Source organism: Ochotona curzoniae, unplaced genomic scaffold (assembly GCF_017591425.1).
Source record: "Ochotona curzoniae isolate NIBS_2020 unplaced genomic scaffold, NIBS_Ocur_1.0 contig_3819, whole genome shotgun sequence".
Taxonomy (NCBI): domain Eukaryota; kingdom Metazoa; phylum Chordata; class Mammalia; order Lagomorpha; family Ochotonidae; genus Ochotona; species Ochotona curzoniae.
Window position 1 is genome coordinate 40,179,910 of NW_024466004.1, and position 19,758 is coordinate 40,199,667.

The following is a 19,758-nucleotide window of genomic DNA, read 5'->3' on the forward strand; positions in this document are numbered from 1 at the left end:
TAGTAATAAATTTAACACAGTCTACTTTCACTATTCCCCAAAGAATCATATTCATCCATAATTTTTAATAATTAGAAAAGTGTGCCAACTGAATTAACCATCAGTCTCCACTATTTCAGAAGCACACACTTCTGAAACTAATATCACTTCCAGAAATTATCACTACCAGCACTTCCAGAAACGAATACCAAGCCCATACCCATCTCCCATGATTCCTGGTGGACAGGCTCCACAGGTAGCCTGTGAGCTACCTGTGAGCTTCTGGTAGCCCAAAACACCTGTACATAAGATCTTTTCTCAGACAGAAGAAACTGGAATTCACCATGTACTGACAGTTATCCAATATTATTATATTCTACATTGCTTTTGGAATATACTCAATCATTTCTGCGTGTATACATGCATTTATGTGGGGGTGCAGAGATCTTAAAACTATCCTTTGATTAAAAAGCAAAGCAAAAAAAGCTAAATACCTACTTGGGGGCTTCAGAACATTTTTAGAGTTATGTTAGAACATTTTTTAGGACTTTATTTTATTTTTATTGGGGAGGCAGACCTACAGAGAAAAAGTTAAACAGAAAGATCCTCGGCCACAGGCCATTACATGAGACTCAGAACATTTTTTGGACATTAAGTCCACATAGTAAGTTAAGTCACAAAAATTTAAGGATGTAAAATACTAAATTATCCTATTTTTTGAAAGTTGACACCCATATGCCTTAGTATATCCTGTTTTTAACATAAAATTCCCCATGTGGCACAGCATCCTTTCTCTAGAATTCAGAGATATAAGTAGGTACGCACTGCTAAACTGTAAGAACATCAAAGTATGCACTGATCGATAAACTATAATCTCTTTGCTAGCATTATCTGTCTTTTTATTATTTCCTTGATAATTTCTTTTATTTTATCCTACTAGACTAAAGTATAATATGTGTGTAAAGTAATATAAGGCTTTGGAAAAATAATGTAAATACTCATGTTAAAACATCGTTTAATCTAAAGTAACATCCAAAGAGCATAAAAGGAAGATTAAGCAAGAAATGAAAAAATTAATACTTAATGAACATTATGAAAGATATTAGTCAAAGTCAATAACTAGAATGTGGAAAAATAAGAATGAATGCAATCACAAAGTCAATTCCTCCAAAGCTACTCCAATGTACTCAAGCATAATACCAATAATCACTGTCCACATATATAACTCATTTAACAGTATTATTTGAGTGAAATCTATTTTCACTTTTACATTTTAACAAATTGTTACTGTATTGTTTTTTTAAAAAAATCTTAAGACTACAAGTAAAGTCGACAAGATATTATTAAAAGTATAGCATAATAATTGTGATAGTTCCAAAGAGTAATCAGTGAAAATGAAATAGATGTATACGTACAGACATGCACACACCTAGGCAAAATACATTGTAAAGCAGCTTAGTTTCTTTTCATTGAAGTAACAAGCTGCAGGTAGGAAAGCCTTCTGCAGATAATTATTTCTTGTGAAAACGGTGCAGGAACCAAACTGCATACTCACCCTTCTCCTCCCATTCTTGTTATTTTCAGGCGAAAATCCACAGAATTCAAACTGGGAGGTTTCCACTTCAAAATATCATCACACCGACCAGGTTTATACTTCTGTAGAAAATTAAAAATGATTATAATACTCAATAAGAAACTAAAAACTAAAGATGTAATGTATTCAACACAATACTATTTTTTATTATGAAAAATTACTACTAGTTTTTTCCTCAAGCAGCAAGGGAGGTTCGATATCTACCTTCTTATTGATGTCTTCCTCTTTTTCCTAACAAATTCACTTCTATGACTTTATAAAAGGCCTAACAGATACATTTCTATGACTTCAAAAAAGCAATGAAATGGGCCAAAAAGATGCTCTCTTGTCCAGCTTCTCTTAGAGACAATGAATACAATTAAACAATGACAAAAATCAGAACAGAGTATCACATTACTCTGAAAATGCTGTCTTTAAATGGCTGCAATCAGGTCCCTCCCTCAACTCTGTCAACAGTGACCTAGCTAACTTCTATCACTGTTCCACTTTTCCAACAATGTAACTGAAATACTCATGCTTAACAGGAAGCTTTCACAATGTTTCCATGCCTGGAAATACAGGAGTGCTTGTTCTTTTTATTGCTGAGCAAGACTTCACTATATGGATTCTGCTTCCTTATCTATTTACAAGTTGAGTAACAGTAATAATAACAGGGAAAAATAATTAAACTCTGTAAAATATTTGTCAAGTGTTACTTAAAATTATTTTTAAATTGATACTATGAAACTATGAAATTAATGATGTTCACTAAAAATTATATATCCATTAACTATAAAAAGAAATATTTTCTCATGAATCTCAAATTAAGAGGAAATATATAAAACAAGGGACTTAGCCTTTTAAATTCAAATTTCAGGCCTGGTGGGATGGCTCAGTGGCTAAATCTTAGCCTTGCAACCACTGGGATCCCATAAATGATTATTCATGTCCTGGCTGCTCCACTTGCCATCCTGCTTGTGGCCTAGGAAAGCAGTCAAGGACGGCCCAATGCCCTGGGACCCTGCACTCGCATGGGAGACATGGAGGAAGCTCCTGGCTTCTGGCTTTGTATCAGCTCACTTCCAGCCATTGCAGATACTTAGGGAGTGAACCAGCAAACAGAAGATCTTTCTATTTCTCCTTCTCTTTGTAAATCTGCCTTTCCAGTAAAAATAAATTTTAGAAAAATTCAAAATTCACCAAACTTGAAATACAGAATCTTGGTGACCTGAAAACATACAAAACCTTCTTTCAAGCTACATGTCTTAGGGTTTAAAAGAAGAAGGAGTGTACTTTATTGAATTAATTAATTAGTTAATTAATTAACTGTTAATGCTTTGAGAGTCAAGGGGGAAAGAAAGACAAAGAGGAAACTCCCATCTCCTGTTCACTGCCCAATACCCAGCAGATCAAAGCAGGGCCAGCCTTAAGCCAGGAGCAAGGAACTCAAACCAGGTCCCCAATGGGAGTAACTCAGACCCAACCACTTGAAGTACTGCATCCTGTTCCATATTAGCAAGATGCTAAAATCAAAAGCAGAGCCAGAACACAAATGCAGGAACTCTGATTTAGACATCCCAAATGGCATCTTAACGGCTGCACTCATCACAGGGACCACTTCAAATTCAGTAAATTAACCAGCTCACGTCTAGGTTAAAATAAGGATCAAAGCTGCATTTCTGGGTGGGCGTTTAGTCAGCAGTTAAGACACTGCCTAAAATGTCTGCATCCCATCCTGAGGTCAGGCTTCAACACCCAGGTTAAGCTCCTCACTCTAGCTTCCTTCTGCCCTGGTAGCAGAAGATACCTCAGGGTAGACTTAGACTGAGCACTTGGCTTCTACAGAATCAAACATGATTTTACCAAGTGAGCTAAGAGAGAGAAAATGAAGATCTGTTCTAACTGCAGGCAATCACCAACATAAAAGTAAGACTGCCACTGCCAGCTTAGAGGAATCATGCACTGATGCCATGACACACCAGAGAGCAGAACATCGGACTTATGACCCGGGGAGTAGGGGGCCGGTGGGGTGGGGGGGGGGACTGGCTATGGGCAGGGGATGAAGGAGAGAATCTCTATCCCTAAAAAACAGGGTTAAGAAACTTTCACCTAACAAAAGTAGAAACCCACTTAGATGTATGGGATGGCCAAATGCCAAAGAAAAGTACAAAGAAAACTGACTGAGGAATGAGTGACACATCTGTTATGTAAAGCAACAGTTCTCAACCACGGGTCTTCCCACTTCACCCTAGCCTGGCGGCCTGCCCTAGGCAATGCCAAGAGACATTCTTTGTTGAACTCAAGGGAAGGGGATGCTACTGCCATCTAGTGGCTAGAGACCAGAGACAGGGCTAAATCAACAACCCACAAGATATTTGCCCAGGACAAAGAATCACCCAGTTTAAAAATGTCAGCTATAACAAGGTTTAAAAAAAAAAAATACTGATATAAATAAAGTGGTAGTAATAACAGCATAGCATGTGAGACAGTTTCTCTCAGCCTTTACTAGGAAAACGATTTTTATAAGCAAGCTCTATTTGGGCATTATTTTCATTATGGGCTGTATCTTGCCTCAAAACAGACATCCATATCCAAATACCTACAATGTCCAGCAGGACACCTTGTTCTATTATTCCCAACTGCCGTGTTAACAGAATGTACATTCAGCTCCCACACTGAAACCTGAGAGGTAAAGTACCTTCTTTGCAAGAATCACACCTGAAACTAACAAAAATGGGTGTCCTCATTACAATAATAGCTTTATCATTTGTTGTTCTAGCACTTACTTTTAAGTAAAGGTGAAGAAGTCTAGATGGTAATGTTGCTGAAGAATACTAAGGCAATGAAATCAATAGGGAATGCATATCCTTCAAGCATCTAATCTCTGCTTTCTTTTACTGTTATTACACAAACCACTCTTCTAAGCCTCCAACTACATCCCCAATAAATATTACTCCCAAAACTTCATCGCTGGTCATAATTTTTTTCCCAATATCTTGATCCTTGTTTCCAAACACAAAAGCATGTCAAGCACAAGCCTACTGTGATAACCTAATAATTACACCTCTCACCAACAAATACAACCTAATATAACAACTGATCCTGAATACATCTGGTTGATGCGCACAATACAAGCTTCTCAGTGAATACAATACAGGTTTCTCAACCTAACGAATAAAAATCTCCACCTATCATATTTAGCCTTATTTCTCCTTTCTAGTTCTATCCCCCTACTGTTTCTCTTGGACCAAACAGATAGCAATAATTAGCAATGGTCGGCCTTTACTGAATATTATTTTCTCCCAGTTACTGGACTATATTAAATCATTTTATTTTCAGAATAGCTTTATGAGGTAGGTTAATTTATTATTACCACCTCCTTCATGGATCACAAAACTGAAACATAAAAAAAGTTGATACAGTACAAATAGACTTCAAAATATTCAAAGAAAATTCTATGGTCTTTTAAGTCCATTGTTCCCTTAATTTTTTTCAGTCCTTCCCACACACATCCAACTCCAGAATCCCAAATATATTCTTTTTTTTACATTTTATTATTATTATTATCATTTTATGATACAGTTCCATAGGCTCCTGGCATTTCCCTTATCCCCTCCACAATTCCCTCCCCACCACCTAATATATTCTAATAAGAGAACAAGAGTATAAGCAACAAAAGTGAAACAAAAAGAGAGAAAGAGGGAGACTATATCAAACTTAAGCACTATGACACAAAAGGAAGTAAGCAAAAAAAAAAAAAAGGAAGCCCAAAATTTTGCAAATCATATACCTGATGAGCTGATATCCAAAATGCATTAGGAAATCACGCAATTCAACACTACAAAGAACTTGATTTTCAAACGGGAAAGCAGCAGAGTGGGCATTTGGCATGGTGGTTAAGACACTGATTGAGATGCCAACTTTCAGTAACAGAGCGTCTGGGCTGGAGTCATAGTTCTGCTCCTGACTCCAGCGAGGAAGCAGATGATGGTAATAAGCAGCTGAGTCTGTGCTACTCACGAGGCTGACCAGGATTGGTCTGCCATTGGGGGCAACTGGCGAATGAACAGAGAAGAAGGGCTCACTCTCCTGCTCTCTACCTCTTAGATAAATAAAAATAAAACTAGGGAGTCAGTGTTACAACACAGTAAGCAAAACCAACACTCTGGATACCAGCATTCCATACTGGAATACCTGATTCAAATCCTGGCTTCCACAGACTTCTGATCCAGCTTCCTGCTAATGCAGCTGGGAGGCAGCACATGAGTACACAAGTACTTGGGTTCTTACCATCCCTACGGGAAACCTGGATGGAGTTTGTTCATTTGTTCTCCTTCTTCCTTTTGCAACACATTAATGTATTTACTCACTCATTTACTTAGAGGTGGCACAGAGGTTAAGACACCATTTGCAACATCAACATACAATATCAGAGTGGCATAGATTCAGCTGCACTCCCACTGCAGCTTCCTACTGATGTGCACCCTGCCAGGCAGCAGATGATGGCCCAAGGACTTGGATTTCTTTCACTCTCACGGGAGACTGATGCGATTCCTAGTTCCTTGATGCAGCCTGGCCCAGCCCCAGCTGTCAGAGGCATTTGAGAAATAAATCAGGGAGTAGGAGCCTACACTCACACTCTCGTTGCTTTTCAAATAAACAAAAGTAACAATAGGACATCAAAATTTTAAATGTCTTTGAGTGGGCTAAAGAGGTATACAGACACTTCTCAGAAGACATTTTAACAACCAATAGGCATATGAAAAGGTGCTCAGCATTGCTAATCAAGGAAGTGCCTCAAAGAGATATCTCTACTCTGTTAGGATGATAATTATCAACAGGTAGATTAAAAGGTCAGTCATCTAGGATATGGACAAAATAGGACCCCTGTCCACAGTGGTAGGAATATAAATGGGTACATGCATCAAGGAAAACCATAAAATAGTTTCTCAAAAAAAATCAAAGATAGGATATCATTTGATTCACCAATCCACTTCTGCATATATATATATATGTATAATGTTACATATATGTATATATGTATATATAAAGTCTTTATATATTTACATATAAATATATAACTGATATAAATATATTTAATATACTTATAAACTAATAAATAATTATATAATATATAGTATATAAGGTTTTATATGTTATATATGTAAATAGGTATATAACTTTATATATACATATAAAGTTCTTGCATATACATATATTTTAAAAGTTCTTGAAGAAATATCAACAAGAAGTATATGGGTCCAGAGTTTGTGTCATAAGTTAAGCTACCATTTGTGATGCCAGCATCCCATAGCAAAGTACAAGTCCAGCTATTCCACTTCTGATCCAGCTTCCTGCTAATGACTCTTAGGAATAAGTGGAGGACAGCCCAAGTACTCATGGCAGAGACAAAGATGGAATTTCTGGCTCCTGGCTCCTGGCTCTCACTTGGCCCTAACCTATTCTTTGTAACCATCTGGAGAGCAAACTAGTGGATCAAAGACTTTTAGTATGGCCCCACCCCAACACCCAATCCCACTGTCACTCCAACTTAGAAATAAATACATACATAAATAAAGTGATTATGTAAGAACAGAGAGAGAATCTGCTCCTATGTTCACTAAAGAATTATTCACAATAGCCATGGCTTGAAACAGAAAATGTTGCGCACACACTCACACACACACACACACACAATGGAACATTATTCAGTTTTTGAAAGGAAGGAAATCCTGATATCTCTAACACATGCAACTGGGAAAACAGAGAGCACTATGCCGGCAAAATAAGCAAGAAAAACAAAGAAAAATAATGGCTGATCTCACATGTGGGATTTAAAACAGTCAAACTCAGAGAAGCAGAGAGGAAGACAGTGGTAGTCAGAGCCTTCAGAAAAGCAGGACTGGGATGGTGCTGGTTAAAGGGGACACAAATGATAACCATGTAGAAGAGATCAGTATGTTAATCAGCTGGAATGCAGTGATTATTTTAAAAATGTATATCAAAGCACAAATTGTGTTATTTTAAAAATTAAGCTGTCACTAGATAAGGAATTTAAAAGAAACAATTCAAGGTGTTCACTAGTCGAGTATATTCAAAATCTGGCCCTATAAATCTGAGATAATGTGAAGAAGCAGCATTCTCTATCTGTGGGCAACAGCCTAGGTTGTCTTACACCTAGGCAAGTGTTACAGTGCTGGGAGAAAAGCAGCTAATAACTGGCGAGCAACCTGAGCCTGGCTAATGCCAAGCCTGTGTTAACCATACCAGTGTGCCAGCACAGTTACATAGCCTACTCTATTTTTTTTTCCTCTAAAGATAATATGAAGGGATGCTGGGTCCATGAGTCCCAGAGGTGGGGGATCCACCGAGGCCAGGGTCAAATGGCCTGGGTCCTTTGTCTAGGCTACACAATGGGTGCCAGGTCTGTGAGCCCCACAAGTAAGGGTTCCTGCAGGGCCAGGGATATCAGGTCGGGTTTCTTAGGCCCGCCTGAACAGTGGGTGCCCTGTCCACGAGTCCTGGGGGCAGGGAGACCCAGGTCACTTGACTTGAACCCTTTGGCCCACCTGTGCAGTAGGTGCCAGGTCCATGAGCCCCATGAGCAGGGGGTCCAGCAGGGTCTAGGTCAGGCAGTTCAGGTGCCTTCCTCAGCAGCTGAGAGCAGTGGATGGCAGGCACAGATTTTCATGGAGGATATGGTAGCCCATTAGAGCAAGCAGAGGACATATGGTTCCATGGCAGAGGAAGGAGGGCAGAACAAATCAGACAACTACCCAAGCAAAGACAACAAGTATCAGTGCAAATGGAGACTCTAAGGTCAACTATGTCAGCCAGTGGACACTGTAAGCATTTCCTCATTCTTGAACTGCTGAATTTGACAGCATTTCAGAACTATCGAAACCACTTATGCAGAAGCCTCAGAACATGCTCCACATCAGGGACCCTGGGTTGGTACTGGGCGACCATTTCCCATCCCAGGGCACTCAGGCCATTGGGAGGTTGAATGTGGCTTCTCCTCTTATTTCCCCATATACAGAAAGCAGAAAATTTGGCAACAATAATCCCTCCCACTTTCCCCTAACCCTCAATCCTTCCCATCCTGATCAACTAAGTAAACATCATCAAAAATAAAATTTTTAAAAGAAAAAAAAAAAAAGGAAAAGCATTAAGTCCAAATACGAATCAACACCAGGACCAGGTAGGTCTGTTGTGAGGGCTGTTCTGTGTCTTACAAGAGTCTAGACAGTATACCTGGCCACTAAGAAATGTCAGTAGCAACAACTATGCACCCTTAGTAGCACCAAATACATTTCCACATAATGCCAGGTATTATCTGGGAGGCAAAATCATCCCAACTAAGAAACACTTGTCATAAGTATACATTCACTTCCTCTTTTTTCCCAATAAATGTCTATTAATCCTTGCTATGTCTCAGTCAACCACTGTGCTGGAGGCTACAGGCATAAAGACAATGCAGGACTGCAGAGAGATAAACAGCTACAATAAATTATAAAGAATTTAATAAAATATGAAGTTCAGAGCACTGGGACATCATGTAATAGGAAATACAACATGATTTAAAAGATCAAGGGAAGTTTTCTAGGGAAATTTAAGGTAAGCATTAAATAGGGAAAAAAGAACAAGTGACCAGACAGATAAAAAAGTACAATGAATCTGAGGAATTAAACCATTTGGAATGCACGTGCATGCAACCCAGTACCTTTGTCCCTCTGTATCCATGGAGATTGATTCTAGGAACTCAAGGATTCTATCCCACTATCTACAAATAATCAAGTCTTATACAAAATGGCATAGTATTTGCATATAACCTATGCACATCTGCCCATACACTTTTGAATATATCACTAGATTATCTGTAATATTTAACTATAAGTACTTGTGTTGCAATGTTTTTAAGGAACAATGACAATGGAAAAAATCTATACATGTTTAGTGCACCTATCTTTAAAACTTTTCTCCACTCATGGTAAGTTGAATCCACAGGTGTAGAACACACGCACACAGAAAGCCAACTATACCTAATATTCATCTCCTTGTAACTTACTGTTCTAAGCACTGAAACTATCCACTGTGACTGAGACAGCCTTGGTCGCTGCCTTCCGGATACCTACAATCCAGTAAGAGCAAGGGAAATTCCAAAGAACTAAAAATCAACACAGTGCTAAGTGCGTTGGAGCCAGAGTAGCATGTGAACACATGAGGCACGTTCACCCAGTCAGGTTTCCCTGAGGAAGCACACCTGTTTGGATATTCAAAAGATGGATGAGAGTAACACAACAACACACAACAAAGAAAGCATATGAGACAGCAGGAGTGGCCTATTTACATACTCTTTGGAGGTAGTTCTCACACTATGAATTGGTCCACCAGTGGAAAGAGCCACTTAGATAACACTGAACTACACGCAACAGAAGGAAAACCAACTTTCTTATTCTAAACTGACACGATGTGTGCCTTTGAATGTTTTCTTCTAAAATTCAGAATTGCTGTAAGCATACATGACAGAAGATGTCAGCAATAAACTTTATCTTTTTCTGTAACTCCATTATGTCTTGAAATGCTAAAATTAGGACATTAAAAAAATATGTATTAATAAGTACACCTAGACAACTTTGGGGAAAAAATTGAAAAAAAAAAAATAATGTGCTTCCTTTCTTGAAAACTGAGTACATTTGGATTTGATTATAAATGTGTAAGAAAATTATGAAAAGATAAAAACTAACAACAAATAACTGGGGCAGTAGAAAACTATAAAAGCTTTTTAAGCAAGAGCTAGAATTTCTGAACCTCATGAATATATTGTCTAGATTTAAAACTACAAAGATACATCATTGTAACATGCAAATTTTAAAATGTGTATAATTAATAATCCAACATTATATATTACTTAACGAAGTGCTTAAGTATTGTAATATGTACCATTTATGTGAGAATTGATCTTGTACTCCGATCTTCACCCTCTAGGAATTCACTGCTTCTTTCACTCTTTGTGAAATCATTATTTTTCTCTTAACTACTAATATAACTAGCATTGCTTTTAGTTTACAATAACATTACATATCCATGTCCAGCTGAAACTGATTACAAATTATTCATTTGTATTTGTTCATTTTGTCAACAAAAATCAGTGGAAAAGCAAACATTTTATGCATTAAAAAAACTAGAAAATTATGTTGTTTTTCTTCCTTACACAAAACAAGCTAAGACCATTTTGCTGTGCTCTAAAAGCTGAGCAAGGGAAAAAATTTTAAAACAATCAAAGTGTATTTTCTTTTTTGGCACTTCAGTGTAACAATTCCTTGGAAATTATATTTTTCAATAAAAAATAACACATTTGGAGAAAAGATAAAAATGACACTTTTCCAGTCTGCTCGGAAACAGAGCCCTTCTTCAATTGAAGATCTATCAAAATATGCAGGCAAATGTCATGGAAACAGAAGCCCTCACCATGGCAACATCATCCCGGCCTCAGAAGAAAACCACTCCAATTCGTCATGTACTTCAAGACAGGGCATTAGACTAATTCCAACTTTCATTTTACAATCAATCCATAGCATTCAATATAGCTAGCGGTAGTTAAGATTTACCAAAAACATTAATATTTCACAAGAAATGCAATATTAAAATCAATGCTGACTCTAAATTTACATGGAAACTAACTAATACCAGGGACATTAAATCAAGCTGACCCGCCTTAAAGGAAATCAAGATAGTGATGAAATCATTAAAAATTACATCACTACTGTTTGGGTAAACATCCTAGACTCAATATAGAAATAATTATGCTTTCTTAAACACAGTAAACCCAGCAGATAAAGCTAGTTTTGCTTAAAAAAATACATTTTTAAGATTTTTATTCTCACCCCAATTACACAATTCATTATAAACAATTCATTATAACAATCTACTGATGGCAAAAAAAAAAAAATTCTTCTCCAGAAACATAAATGTCTCCAGACGATAAAAGAAAATTCAAAGATGCTTGGTGAAGGGTTAAAAATTAATAGTTTAATAATTACCATCAGTAAAAATTCAATATGCCACATAAAATACAATGAAAATCCACTTACAAATAAAAGCCAAAAAAGATAAGATCTAATATTATCAACTTTATAAATTAAAAAACAATGATCTAATAACAAAATGTACTACTTAAGGCATATTAATATGCCAAGCTGTCAGTTTTAAAGATTTATTTTAGGAGACAATCAAATCATAGAATTGAAAATCATATAAGTAGCAATTTAATAAAACCTACTTGTTTTATAATAATACAGACTGGTAAAGAGAAAACTCAATTTAAAATGCCTCCTTTTTAAAAATGACCATTTCAGTTTTACAAACATGTAAATCTTAGAATGAATACAGAATTCAGTTTATAATGAAGATAAGTGGCTAGCACTGTTCTTCTGAAAAAAAATCAAAATCTTATCAAAATATTCAAATATCTTATCAAGTACACATTACATTTCAAATATTTTTTAAAAACACTGTATAACACATGGAATGTCTGTGTCCTTCCTGTGCATCACATGTTGCAATCCTAATCCTGAAGGTGATGTTATGGTGTGGGGCCTTTGGGGACTCACTAGGTCACGACGGTTGAGCCATCATGATGGCACTGATGCCAACATGACGGAGGCCCAGAGAACTCATTCCTTGCAATCCATAATCCCTGAAACAGACCTTTGATTTGCCAGCTGACTTTCCCAGTGCCTTCATCTCAGACTTACCAACCTCCAGAACTGTGAAAATTACAGTTCTGTTATTGATAAGCTGCTTTTGACATGTTGCTACAGCATCCCAACTAAGACACACTGATACCGAGTAATTAAGCCATTTTAGACAAAAAGTATTGAAGTTACTTTTGAGTCAACAGTGAAACACATAAAGAAAGCCAAAGGCAGCATGTGATAAAGAACAGAACAAACTGGAGGGAGATGACAGTGGCTGCTCCAAGTTCAGTTACAGCACTATTATAGTTTTTCAAGCAAGAAATGATGAATGACAGCTAGGCTACAATTGTGGTATGATACTGACAAAAGGGAAAAGGGCCTAACTTAAGATTTACTCAGGAGATAAAACAAGACTCAAAGATAGAGAAAGGAAAGGATGGTTGTCAAAAATCACCTAGATTTTTACTTATGTTATCACAGCAGAAAAATGCTAGAGAAGAACCAGTATGTAGGCTTGTTTCATCATTTCTTGCTTTGAGTCCAGCCTTAGATGGTAAAATGATATAAACTGGTATCAACTGGTATCAAAGTAAACAATCAGAAAAAAATAATCTGGAGCTCATCAGAAAGTACAAATCTGAGCCCTACACTGAGAGGTAAAAGTAAAGCCACAAGTACAAATGAGATCCTTCTGGGAGTGTATAGAAAACAGAAGACCAATGGCGCAAGACATGCAGCACACTCAACACTTCACAGCTACTAAAGAAGGAAGAGCTTGTCTGAAGTTAAGAATAACAGGCCAAACAGTAGGAGAGAACTTAAAGTGTGAAGTGTTGAAGACAGAGAGATGAAGAAGGGAGGAAAAGACGGGACAAAAACAGACTAACAGTGGATGATCAAGTTCTAAAAAACCTGAGAAATTATCCTGATTTTGCGATAAAAGATCACTAGTCACCTTTTTATAAAAAAGTGGCTGATTCAAGTATCATCCACTTAGCAGGCAAACCTTTTTTTAAACACATCAGGGGTCTCCAAAAAGTTCATGGTAAATGTATATTATAAAAACATACATATGGTTCTCAAACTTTTACAAACCAAAATAAATAAAATGATACTCTAATCCCAGTTTTCCACAATTTTTAAAATACCCTCACATTCATGCCCAGAGATATAAAGTATAAAAGTAATAAGCGCATGCTGGTGTCTTGTTAGCAGAACACTTACCTAGCAATGTATACCTCCATGGGGCTTCATGCGGACACCCATAGAAACTCTGAACTTTACGGATTAATGTTTTGAAATCAGTTGACTAGATAATCCAGGAGAAACCTCTGCTAGCAATTCTGTAATGTAATTTAATCTGCCTTGCATGAATCAGGGCTTTCAAGATGACTAATAACCTTACTGTGTTACAGTCAAAACTCAAGATACTGGCAAATTCCTTTATAAACATAAAGAAAATGTCCTAAACTTACTGACTTGATTAAACTATGGATGAACTTTGCTTTCCCTTACAAAAGTAGCAAGTAATTCTATGTGCAATTCTGGATATTTTATGTCTCTAAAAATAGACAATTAAATAAAAAACTAAACAAGTTTTCTTCTAAGCTTGTTTTAGGGGCTGTTCTCAAAAGAATTATTCTCTTAACATGGCAATTATAGCCTTTATCACCATCCTTCACTACTTTGCCAGGATTCAAAATATTTTCTTCTTAGCAGTACTAACATCTTTTATCTTGTATTCAATGGCAATTCATTCATTATAATTAACATTAACAGAGCAGAACTAGGTTCTTGCTAAGTTTTAAGAAACTAGCACCACACCATGGAGTTTTTTTCACAAGTACATACACCAAGAATCCTCTTCATCATTTACCATCTTTTGCCTTCAGAAAAGCTCTACGGTCACAAAGGAAGGCTTTCAGGTTAGTCAAGTTTGGTCTGCCCTTCATTCAAAACAGCATTTCCTTGATTGACTTGAATTGCTGGCTAAAAGATACAACACTATGTTGTGACATGTTGAAGATTTTCTAACAAACATGGGAGAATAAGCATTTATATCAACCTCCACTTAGATTTAAAACCTCAATAAAATAAGGATTACAGAAAACAGCAACAGCAACAGAAAAAGGAAAATAGTATCAGGAAAACACTGATACATTTTTGAAGCACTGAACAAAGAAAACTGAACATCAAGAATTTTTCAATGGCTAATGATTCAACTCTCATCAGAACAGGTCAGCTAATACAGGTACCAGATAGCACAGAAGGTTGCCTACTCCATGAAAACATCGAGGAACAGCAAGTCGAATCCAGAAGGTTCAAGAAGAGAGATATGAAACCTGAAGAGGCAAGTCAACATTTACCTAATGAAGAACGGGTCCTGGCTTACTTCTGTACTCCACCAATACCAACAAGCAGGCAAATCTAAGAAACCCAAGCACTGATCTGATTAATGGTCCTAAACATCTCATTCAGACTTAAATTTGCCTTTAATAAGCCAAACAAAGGAAGATAATTTACAAATCTTAGTAGGGCAGAGTCAAAAGTTATACTGCTTATTAGGATCTGTAAATATTAGAATATTAGCTGAAACACCCTGTCAAGTGATAACTGCAATACCTGAAAGCTGGACCCAAAGTTATGATCTGGGGGGAAGGGCGTGAGGGCCTAAACACAATCACAAGGATTTTTACAAGAGGGAGGGAAAAGGAGATTCCACACTGAAGATAACAACATGAGTTCCACTGTTTAATGCTTAATCTGCAGACACTTCCTAGTGGTGCCTCCCCAACAGGAATACTTTATAAAACACTGCCCCCTATACAGAGCCAGCTCCTCAGTGGGAACAACTGTGTTCTTCATGGGAAATTAGCCAATGTTTGCATAGGTCTTTGGAGGAGAGTCACTGGCATCTAGTGATTAGAGGTGAAGGATGCTGCCAAACATCCTGCACACACAGGACCATTCCTGTAGCCAATGATTATCAGGCCCAATTTACCAACAGAGAGGGCAAGAAACTGCTGTGGAGTAAACACAACTTACTCCAAATACATGACCTGCCCATTACGTTGGTCAAAGTTCCTCAGTGCATTCCAGTAATTCAACAGAGAGGGCCTGTGTTGTGGCACAGCACATAAAGCCACTGCCTGCAATGTCTGCATCCCAGACGAGTGCCAGTTAAGAGTCCCAGCTGCTCCAGCTCCGATCCAGCTCCCTGCTAATGCATCTATGAACACAACAGAAGATGGCTACCTACTGGGAGACCCACATGGAGTTCAAGGCCAAGCTGGTATGGACACTTTGGCAATGAATCAGCAAATAAAAGGGGGGGGGTGTGCGTGTAGGGGAGTGTGCACACGTGTATGTGTATGTATGTGTGTAACTCAGTCTTTAAAAAGTAAAAAGAAATTTGTCACAGAATAAATATTCAAAAATCCTATTTTTTCTTCAAGTATTGACAACCCTTTTAATTACAGCAAAATGAAGTTGGAAAGATAATTAGTATTTAAAAGTATACTAGGTTAAAACCCTATGGACCTATACCATAAAATTCAAAATATAAATAAGTAAATAAATAAATAAAATAGAAGTATACTGGGCTATAAAAGGATATGTGCATTTAATGATACTAGTAGATACCTAATAAAAACATAAGAAAAAATTGAAAGAAAAAATTATACTGAAATATTGAAACTTTCTTCAAAAGCAAAGAGCAAGAATGTTATTTCTTGAGTGAAAAGCAAAGAGGCATTCATCCTAGTGTCATAGATTTGCATATAAATGAAACTTATACAGTAAACAATTTGTTTTTAAGCAGTGATATAAGTAATAGTCTGGAGTACATATGCCTAACAAAGACGTACTTTACATACACACACACATGCATGCATTTATGTGAACACGTGCCCATGTGCATGCACACTCAAGGAGACTTACCCCGATGGGCTGAAATATAAGTCCATCCATTTCATGACTGACTTCTTTGGCAAAATTTCCTTCAAGCAGCTGTAAATAAAAAAGCATGAACTTGTGATAAATACAGTACTCCCCACATAAAAAACCTAATACATAAGATATAAGAACTGAAATATGAAAAGAGGTGGACTCAGGGGAACCTATGATGATATATAGCAACATGAAGACAAAATACATGAAGATTTCTACTGCATGCTATATACTGAACAATAGTCCAAGCTTCAAGAAGTAAAATAATGAGTACAATTCTGACATCACCTTCAATGCAAATGCTTACTGATCACTTCCACCGGCACATTATACAGTGTAAATACTTAGATGAGTTCTCTAAATGGCAAAGAGTACTTTTTAAAAGTATTTTTAAAATCATAATAGTTTTTAAAACTTCCGGTTAACACATAGTACATATCTTTATGGGTACCACGCAGTATTTTAACATATGTTTCTAGCACAAATTAATGAATTCAGGCGACTAGTCCTTCCACTTCCTTATTTCTTTGCTTTGGAGCCTCTCTTTCAGCTCTAACGTATTTATTGTATTTAGTTTAAATATATTATTGTGAACTATAGTAACCCTGCTGTGTTGTGGAAAACCAGGATTTACTCTATTTGATTGGGATTGGAGACCCATTACTGACTTCCCTCAAGTCCCCAGTTAGTGAGTGCATTAGGGACAGAGCTTGGTAACTGGATAAGGTTGTTCGGGTGGAGCCCCTCTGATCAAATCACTGTTGCCTTAAAGTCTAAATCAGGGCACATGGGGAGCACATTCCTTGTCTTTCTGCTTTGTGGCTTGCTCTACGATGGTCCATCCACATGCTTTCTGCTATCATAAAATACCAAAACAATGGGCCACACAATCATGGGACTGTAAACCTGCAAAATCATGATCCAAAATAAACTTACTTCCTTCTACAGCAGCTCCTTCCAATCTACCATCTATTGTACGAAATGGTTCTAGTCATGAAAAGGTAACTAAAGCACATCCCCTTCCTAAGCTCTAGTAACTATTATTTAAGTTCAGACTGATATATCTTTCTGGTTTAATTTACTTAACATAATGATCTCCAGTCCTATTCACCTTGCTGCCAACTGTTACGAATTTGTTTTTTATAGCAAAATAATATTTAACTGTGTATGTTTCAATCATCAATGGCCATCTAGGTTGATCCTATGTATTGATGTAATGCACAAGATAACAGAGGGCAAACGTCTCGTTCATATGCTTATATTAACTCCTCTGAATATACACCAAAGTGGAACAGGTAGAATAAAGGGTAGATTTGCTTTTAGGTGTCTGTAGTTTCTGTACTTTATAATGGCTGCATTCCATCCAACAGTGTTTGCGGGTTCCCTTTTCTCCACATGCTTGCTAGAATTCCTGTTTCTCATCTTTCTGAAAATAATCATTCTATCTTTAATAAGATGACACCTCCTTGTGGTTTTATTTTGCATTTCAATGATGGAAAGTGATATTGATTATCTTAAAAAAAATCTGTTAACTATCAGTATTTCTTTTTGGAGAAATATCTATTCAGAACCTCCGCTCATTTCTTAACAGGATTGTGGAAAACACACTTTTTAAAAAGATTAATTGGGGCCCGGGGCGATGGCGCAGTGGCTAAGGTCCTCGCCTTGCATGCCCGGGATCCCATATGGGCACCGGTTCTAATCCCGGCAGCCCCGCTTCCCTTCCAGCTCCCTGCCTGTGGCCCAAGAAAGCAGTCGAGGACGGCCCAAAGCTTTGGGACCCTGCACCCACGTGGGAGACCCGGAAGAGGCTCCTGGCTTTGGATCGGCATAGCACCGGCCGTTGCGCTCACTTGGGGAGTAAATCATCGGACGGAAGATCTTCCTCTCTGTCTCTCCTCTCTGTATATCCGCCTTTCCAATAAAAATAAAATAAATCTTTAGGGCCTGGCGCGGTGGCGCAAGTGGTTAAGGTCCTCGCCTTACACGCCCAGGATCCCATATGAGTGCTGATTCTAATCCCTGCAGCTCCACTTCCCTTCCAGCTCCCTGCCTGTGGCCTGGGAAAGCAGTCAAGGACGGCCCAAAGCTTTGGGACCCTGCACCTGCGTGGGAGACCCGGAAGAGGCTCCTGGCTTTGGATTGGCATAGCATCGGCCGTTGCGCTCACTTGGGGAGTAAATCATCAGACGGAAGATCTTCCTCTCTGTCTCTCCTCTCTGTATATCTGCCTTTCCAATAAAAAATAATAAAAATAAATTTAAAAAATAAATCTTTAAAAAAAAGATTAATTGGAAAGAGACAAAGAGAAAGAGAGAATTTTCTATCTGCTTGTGGAATCCCCACTTGGTTGCCATGGTCAGCTGGGTTGGGCTGAAATCAGGAGCCAGGAGCTTTATCCAGGTCACTCACATGGGAAAGAAGAAACAAAACTGCCTTTTCCATAAATGACCTACTATTTATGTAGAATATGAAAGAGCAAGCAAACATCTCCTGAAACTAGTAACATTACAGGATATCTACATAATCCACAAAAATCAATCAAATCATTATATACTAGTAATGAGCAACTTAAAATCCAAAACACAATACCATTTATATCAGCATCCAAAAAATAAAAAAGATAAAAAATAAAGGCAATTATAGAAAACTAATAAGAAAATCTGTTAGAAAAACTATCACCGTGCTGAAAAAATCAAAAAGTAATAAAATGGGGCATAGCACAATGGCTCAGTTAGCTAATCTTCCCTTTGCAAGTACCAGGATCCCATATTAGTGCCAGTTTGAGTCCCAGATGCTCCACTTCCCATCTAGCTCCCTGCTTACCACATGAGAAAGCAATGAACAATGGGCCAAAGCCCTGGGACCTTCTACCCTCATAAGAGACCTGAAAAAAGCTCCTGGCTCCTGGTTTCAGATAGGTCCAACTCCCACCATTGCAGCCACTTGGGGAGTGAACCAGCAAATGAAAGATCTTTCTGTCTTTCTCCTTCTCTGTATAAATCTCCATTCCCAGTAATAAATAAATAAACCTTTTAGAAAGTAATAAAATAAAGAGATATTCCAAAATGTAAGTAGACATTTTGACCAGCAGAACAGAATCGAACTAAGAAATAGTTCCAAATATACTCAAGTAACCTTTGACAAAGGAGCAAAGGCAACAAGATGGGTAACAGTCAGTCGTTTCAACAGTGGTACTAGAATTATTGGAAAGCTATACATCAGGGAAAAAAGGTATAATGCTGCTAATTTATGACTCACATAAATTTACATTGTATTATGTATCAGTAAGAACGTTTATCTAAAAATACTACATAAAGAATATACAAACTAAAGTTTGGAAAATATATGCTTTATAGTCTCAAATTTCTGAAAGTCACACTAAAATATACAGTGAGTCAAGTATGTTAACAATCAGAAAAATGAGATACAGAACATTTGCATTATCTTCAATAATACAAAGGGAAGAAAAAAGGGAAATGGAAAATAGACAAAAAATACATTGAAGAAAGATGTAAAATACATGTTGGAATTTTAAAATCAAAAAACATACACTAG

The 19,758-nt window shown here is 37.3% G+C and overlaps 1 protein-coding gene across 4 annotated transcripts in view; it reads right to left on the reverse strand.

The window, feature by feature from the left end:
* The window catches only part of RNGTT (RNA guanylyltransferase and 5'-phosphatase), a 241,884-nt gene that overhangs the window by 107,367 nt on the left and 114,759 nt on the right, over positions 1 to 19,758 (reverse strand). For 2 of the 4 annotated variants that reach the window (XM_040983757.1, XM_040983755.1), the window contains exons 12-13: positions 16,192 to 16,260; positions 1,535 to 1,635 (exon numbers count right to left, since the gene is read on the reverse strand). In XM_040983757.1, the coding sequence (XP_040839691.1) occupies positions 1,535 to 1,635; positions 16,192 to 16,260 (170 nt within the window). The remainder of the gene's footprint in view (positions 1 to 1,534; positions 1,636 to 16,191; positions 16,261 to 19,758) is intronic. The other 2 variants (XM_040983756.1, XM_040983758.1) reach the window with 2 other exon arrangements.